The sequence below is a fragment of the Otolemur garnettii genome, unplaced genomic scaffold, assembly GCF_000181295.1.
Source record: "Otolemur garnettii isolate 467f Iridium unplaced genomic scaffold, OtoGar3 scaffold00049, whole genome shotgun sequence".
In the NCBI taxonomy this organism is placed as follows: Eukaryota; Metazoa; Chordata; class Mammalia; order Primates; family Galagidae; genus Otolemur; species Otolemur garnettii.
In genome coordinates this window covers 9,273,403-9,280,541 of record NW_003852444.1, presented here as the reverse complement: position 1 = coordinate 9,280,541, position 7,139 = coordinate 9,273,403, and the positions used below count along the sequence as shown (strand labels likewise).

General features: G+C 42.9%; 1 protein-coding gene across 9 annotated transcripts in view; it reads left to right on the top strand.

Moving 5' to 3' along the window:
• CALD1 (caldesmon 1) overlaps window positions 1-7,139 on the top strand; it is a 215,626-nt gene that overhangs the window by 184,697 nt on the left and 23,790 nt on the right. For 8 of the 9 annotated variants that reach the window (XM_023514226.1, XM_023514228.1, XM_023514225.1 and 5 more), the window contains one exon: window positions 6,595-6,740. In XM_023514226.1, the coding sequence (XP_023369994.1) occupies window positions 6,595-6,740 (146 nt within the window). Of the gene's footprint in view, window positions 291-1,829; window positions 1,908-6,594; window positions 6,741-7,139 lie in introns of all 9 variants that reach the window. The other variant, XM_023514231.1, reaches the window with a different exon arrangement.

Sequence of the window (7,139 nt, the reverse complement as noted above, 5' to 3'; positions counted from 1 at the left end):
AAAGGAGGGAGGCAGAGGAGAGAGAAAGGAGGGAGGCAGAGGAGAGAGAAAGGAGGGAGGCAGAGGAGAGAAAAAGGAGGGAGGCAGAGGAGAGAAAAAGGAGGGAGGCAGAGGAGGAGAAGGCTAAGATAGAAGAGCAGAAACTCAACAAGCAGCTAGAAGAGAAAAGACATATATTGCAAGAGACAAAGGTACAAGCAGGAAAGGTAGACGACAAAAGAGATGGGAAGTGGGTAAATGAAAAGAAAGTGCAAGAAGATAAACTGCAGACATCTGTCCTAAAGAAACAGGTACAGTAAACATTTTGCACCAAATGTGTGATGCCTGTGACTTATGAGAAATGTAATGCACACGGAACTGAGGCCACATGCATACAGCCTGCGTGCTTGATCATTTGGCGAGCTATTCATTTTTTCAGGCCATAGCAATATGCAAGCATGAAGCAAGAGGTTGATGGCTAAACATTTAATCAGCCAAATTTACTGGGACACCCAGAGAGAAACTAATTGCTCTGTGCTTGGTTGTTATGAGTACCAAAAAATGAATCAATGCAAAGATAATATATGTGGTGGTGCTGTGTTGACTTAATGGTTCTTTTCATCTGCATCTAAACTCATTCTTTTTAACATCTTCCCTCTGTTTATAGGTCTACACGAGGCAAGAGGCTCATAACACCTCACCTCATTTATGTGTCTGATATTCAATTAAAAATTTATAAAAATTGGGATGAGAAACTGACAAAAAGAATACTAGTTAAGGCGGGCGCGGTGGCTCACACCTGTAATCCTAGCCCTCTGGGAGGCCAACGTGGGTGAATCACCCGAGCTCACCAGTTGGATACCAGCCTGAACTAGGGTGAAATCCCATCTCTAAAAATAGCCAGGCATTTTAGTGGGCGCCCATAGTCCCAGGTACTTGGAGGCTAAGGCAAGAGGATCACTTGAGCCCAAGAATTTGAGGTTGCCCTGAGCTGTGACGCCATGGCACTCTACCAAGGGCAACAAAGTGAGACTCTGTCTCAAAAAAAAAAAAAAAGTCAAACCATTTCATCTCAAGAAGGCAAAAATAAATCCCCAGAAATTAACTGGTAATTAAGTGGGGAAGGGAGCTGGTTGAAGCCTTTTGTTTTACAGTGTCAGAAGCCTGCTTTGCCATCATGTAGACCTGAGTTTAATTAATGGAGACTTGCAGAAAGCCATTCATCTGGGATAGTGTCAATTTAAAACTGATTGATAATTAAGAGCACACATTTTGCTTCTTTCACCGTCTGGATGACACTATTCCTGTAGCCCAAGGAAAGGTGAAAATAGTTGGGGTGAGGGGAGTGTTTGTAGGGTACAAAAGATATTTTTTCCTATCTGCAAGACTGCATTGAAAGCATGTACCTAACCACTACTACCATCACCCTCCCCCCAAAAAAAGAAAATGAAAAAAGAGATGCTTGCACATTCACCTTTCCTGAGCAATCTCTCTCTAAGTCTGCCCTGCACTGATGTTGTCAATCACTCCTGCTCGCGAACACAGCTGTATTTGAGATCGTGAACAAAGCACACCACCCCACACACAAGGTTTGTAAACACATACCGGCAGCGCTGCGTGGTGCCAGATTTCAGTGAGCACAGTGGCAGGCACATGAGAAAATGTAGGCAGAAAGCACCCACGTCGCCATTCAGCACCCTGGGCACGGAGGGGCAGGTGAGCACAGACAGAGCCGCAGAGAAGCCCTCTGCACTGCACTGCGTGCACAGGGAGCTGAGCACTTCTCACTCTTAGAAGCTAGAAAGGGCTTCTTTTACACGAGTGACGTTGCCATTCTTGAAAATAAAAAGGAAGAAGAAAGGGGAGCTAAAATACAAGCCAAAAGAGACAAGTCCCAGGAAGACAAGCCCACCTTCAAAAAGGAAGAGGTAAATGTGATTGAGAAGTACTCTGATCGTGTAGTGACAGAGAGCAGTGTCCACACACGTCGGGTCTGACAGTCTCTACCCTGTAACCTCCCATCCAGTGTTTTCCAAGCCCTGGCTCATGACTCATGAAATGGTCAGACAAGCTCAGAGTATCTTAAAATCAGTCAAATGTGTCAATTGGCATTTTAGCAAAGTGAAATGCAATACAAAGCGTCCAAGAACATCATAGGTAGTAAATATTGCGTTGTCATATAAATTGCCTTTCTTACTGTGGGTGAGAAAGTCAAGTCAAAGAGGCTTGGGAAACATTGCTAGAATCATCCTCTCCTGCTTTCTACTCTTCTGAGTGCTATTTTTCCCCCTTGAGCCATCCTACTTTCACTACAAGTATGAAATATTTCCAATTGGCCTTGATTAATGCTTTAACTTTTCAAAGGAGAACTATCCTCACACATCTCAGTAGAAAATTTGATGAACTGAAGATGATGTTTGGTTTCCAAAAGAAAAGTGTGGCCATATGTTCTGCATTGCATTTCTGAGGCACACACGGGAACAGGTGCCGGGGTGTGTGACCGTGGGTAAGTGAACGAGGCAGGGGACCAAAGGCTGATGCGGCTAGAAGGTCATGGCACTTGGAGGTACTCAGAATGTCACATAGGAACACCTCACCTCATTTTAACCATTGTGCTTATATAAGCCCCAAAGAATCCTAAAAATTGTGACTATAGCTACTAAGTTCATAGCACTTGAACGTGATAAAACCGAATTAGCAGAGGTAGGAGGACTTGAATTACTTTGCCTAGAGGGCTGGTGATTTGCAGCCCTTGAGTGCCAATCAAATGGGCTCCTGCTACACTTCCCTGCCTGGTGTGGCCTTTATTAAGAAAACCCAACATTTTAAACAGAAAAATCCATAGTTAGGAAACAGATAACTAGATTAAATAAGGGATTTACTTTCTTAAATATTTTTCATAAAATGCATGTGAAAATGAGAACCTTTAGTTCATGTTCCTCCCTGTTTCTGATAGAACCTGTGGTTTGGGAGTGAGAATTGAATGGGAGTAAGCCCTGGCCATCTGCGGGAAGGAGGCAGTGCAGATGCTAAGAACTGAAAACGGAATTTAGCTCTCCCGGGGTAGCTAAGGGAATAGTGGAGCATGTTGGGAAACATTGTTTTCATTTTCTGACAGAAGAACACCGTACAAAGTCATCTACCAAAACAAAAAAAATGGAAGTCACTTCAGCGCTAAATTTAAACAGAAGTGTCCCACAGGGGATCTTCTAGAAAGTTCCTGGGGGAATGTCTGACTCCAGGAGGAAGCAGGCCTAAAGTGATGACTCAATGCTTGAACACCTGGGGGAAGGGAGGCTATACGAAATAGCTTGGGAGTTCTATATTGAAATTTTCATTCAATTAAGATCAAATTTGTTTTCAGTGACCAAAGCGTTGTGGGCCTGCGCTGGAGAGGGCTCACAGGCTCCCCGGGAGTAATCGTTCTGCCTCCTTTCAGATAAGGCCCCAGTCCAGCAGCGTCCACTCCTGGGAAGGATTTGATACCTGTCCCTTTCTCAACTTGCCCTGCAGCACATTCCATTTTTACACAAGGCCAGAGACGCTCCTCAACCCACACTTAAAAAAAAAAATATCTGTGTTCCCCCTTTTAATATTGTGTACATGAACTGCGGGCTCAAAGACTAAGTTTTCTTTCCCCTTTCCCCCAAGCTGTGTTGTTACTTTATGTAGGCAGCTTTAAATCAGGTTTAAAATGATTCAGCCATTTTAAACAACTTCTTTTTCTATTCCTTTTTGTTAAAAAAAAAAAAAAAAAAGTAAACTCTCCCTTCCAGGGACCTGTGCAACTTGGGCAACTAAGCACAAATACCATGTGCAACTTCTTAGAGAAATCATTTCCAGAGATCAGGCCCCCGTCTTCAAACAAACAAACAAAAACGGAAAAGCTGTCCTTCTCCGCTGCAGATAGATGGCCAACCTTGAAACTTAGTTTAGCTTTCTTTCAGTCCTCTCCAATTATAAAGAGCCCCTTTTAAGTTTTTCACCCAGGACTTTTTTATTTTGGGGGGTTTTTTATTTTGTTTTTTTGTTTTGTTTTGTTTCTGATTTCTAACAGAAAAACAACATTAAACTTTAATCTAAAAAACTGTAGCTGGTACCCAGCCTTTAAAGCTATTCTGGAATCAAATAATGCAGTGTGTTCCAGACTCACATCTCAATCCTTTTCAACCTGCTCCTTTAACTTTTTGAGTATTTGTTTAGCACAAGAATTTGTCACTTCCCCCCACATACCCATGTGTTGGTCCATTGGCTATTCCGCACATCCAGAGTTTTAAAATCCAGATCATGCCCTTTGCTCAGGGCCTTTCTTAAGAGCATGCCAATGTTGTCTGTGTATAACGCCCATGAACCCTTTCAGGATACTCTGTTACCTGTCAACCCCTCAGCACAGATTTCCCTCATGGTGACACTCTCACCTAGAAGGCCTAATGCCTTTCCCAAGGGGCACAGAATCCGATGGAGTTGGCTTGGCTCTGCCACAGAATTCAAAAATAAAACGTAAAGGCTCTATGAAAGCACTTTATTTATTTATTGCCCAGAAAGAGAAAATAGTTTTCAGTCAAACTCAAATCATCATTATTGCATTGAGAATGTTTCTAAGAGAGTTTCCCAAAGGCAGATAAGCCTACCATGCACTAAGACCCTGTGCCAATAAAGGCGGATCTTCAATTAAAAAAGGGAGGGAGGCCTATCTTTCTTCCGTTAGCCATGTATTGTTTTATAAATCTGTTTTAAAGACATTTTGGGGCCAGTAAATCAGATGACACATTTTGGGAGTTTGGAAATATTTTAGCTGCAAAACAGGAGAAATAAGTTTAAGGGAATTTCTCTACATACAGTGAGATTTGACTCAGAATTTGTCTTAGGGATAACCCTGAAATGGAGCCCCCTCACCTCCAAATTCACATCCCCAGATACTTCTTAACCAGAATATAAACTCGAGTCCATGGTGACTGGGGCTAGACCTCACCATGGTGGGCCACAGTGAGAATACACTCTGCTTCCTCCTGCCTGTCTAAGGAACACCACTTTATTTGGGGGCAGGGACGGCCACCAAGGAGCCACAGTCAAGCTGCACTGCAAGCCAGGCTTCTGTCTGCTGTGACCTCTCTCGACCAACCAGGAGCCAAGAGGGAAATGACAGGATGACAGATTAGGATGGGCTTCTCGACTCCAATCCCAACTTTTCACATACATAGGACCAGCATCCCCAAGAAGTTAGGTGACTTGTTCAAGTAACACAGCTGGTCTGTTGACAGCACTGAAACCAAAAGTCAGATTTCCCGACAGGCAGACAGAGCTCTTGGAGAGAATACAAAACACAGCTCTCCTCTCCAGAGTGTGTCCAAGGAACATCTTAGGTGCATATACCCCAGAAAAAAGCTAGAGTCTTAACTAATTGGGGCAGCACAGTCATGAATAGTTCATCATAGTAATGTAATCAAAATAACCCCCAAATAACAAAATGGAAGAACTGTTGAAGGCTCATCAGTAAAGAGCAGAAACCATGTACTCTTCTTGGTAAACATGCACTTTAGGAGGTCAGAGGGTATTTGAAGAATAAGTAGAAAGAGGTGAGTGAGCAGGCCGGGAGGAGCACCCCAGACAGCAGCACCTGATCCCTAAGTTCGTGTGGCCAACCCTTCCTCCTAGGTTTCTTTAGAACACCAGTGCTTTGTAACTGTGTGTTTTGAAAAGAATAATCATGAACCTCACCTGTTTTCACACTCATCTTTTAAGAATGGGTGAGATGATAGGTGAAGTAATTTGAACTCCTCTCCCTCCTCTGCAAAAAGCTACATGAATTCAGTTTATTTTCAGTTTACCTGGCTCATTTACCATGCGGAGCACAAAACTCACAAAGTATTACGGCCCTCCGTGTGTCATCTTCTGTCTCCCAGAAAAATCACCAAACTACTTCCCGAGGACTAAAGTCTTACTGGCAATGAAAGCCACGATAAACTCTGCAGTATTCCCTATTCCATGCTCCCTGTAATGGTTTAGGTGACTGCAAACGTGACCCTACGAATCCCATATCCCTCAAGTCCTCCTCCTAAAGGTAGGGTTATCGTGTGTCCCATCTTGGGGACCTGATTACTCATTTGATAAAAATACAAGTAATGAGCTTGGCAGATTTAGCTAACCTTGGTTATTTAGCTAACCTCCTCTTTTCTCCTCATGTGTGTTCTTCTCAAAGATTCTCTTCTCCGAGAAGAACCCTGTCCAAGCAACCTGGCCATTCTTACACCAAAGCCACTCTAACAGTAAATACTCTTCCCAGTGGAAACTGTAAAGAGCTCACATGAAGTTTACAGACCCAATAGATTCCAAATGGTAACACTCATACCACTCTTAAAAAATTAAAACCCCAGTGGGGTCAGGGATGATCTTGCCTTCCTAAAATGTGGTCAAGGTCTTTTATTCACAGGCTAATGGACCATAGCTCAGACTCTAAGAATTTCCTCTGACCCCAACTCTACCACGCTGGTTTGCTTTACCTCTGAGTTTTCTGGTTTCCTGACAAATTTTAGGTCTTACTTGGTGATACTAACCAAAATCTAATAAGTTTTTTTTTTATCATTATGTTTCTTCCTGGTATTTACTATTGGTTAGATCAAAGATGAGAAGATTAAAAAGGACAAAGAGCCCAAAGAAGAAATTAAGAGCTTCATGGATCGAAAGAAAGGATTTACAGAAGTGAAGGCACAGAATGGGGAATTCATGACTCACAAACTTAAACATGCTGAGAACACTTTCAGGTAAGGAGTAGTGACTAGTTAACAGTGACTGTTCACATGTAGGGGGAAAGAAAATGAGTCTCCCAGTGACTGTCCAGAGCCTCCAGACAGAAACGTGCTAACCAGGCAACATGCTTTTGTCGTGAGGTCAGTAGCCATTGTCTCAGAGATCCTCAGTCAGCAGGTCGAGCACTCGTATCACTAACAGAAGACCAGCAGTCACCACTCAGACAGGGCTTAATCTGCTTTTCCCATTATTCTAAAAGACAGATCGTGCTTGGTGTCCGTGTTTTTTTTCACTGACCTAATATGCTCATGTGAGATCGGTTTATTAGGAAACATTCTGACTGGGGTTAGTATCATTGATTTGCTTTCTATATATGGTCTGACTACCTTTACAGAAACTCTTGTCAGTACTTC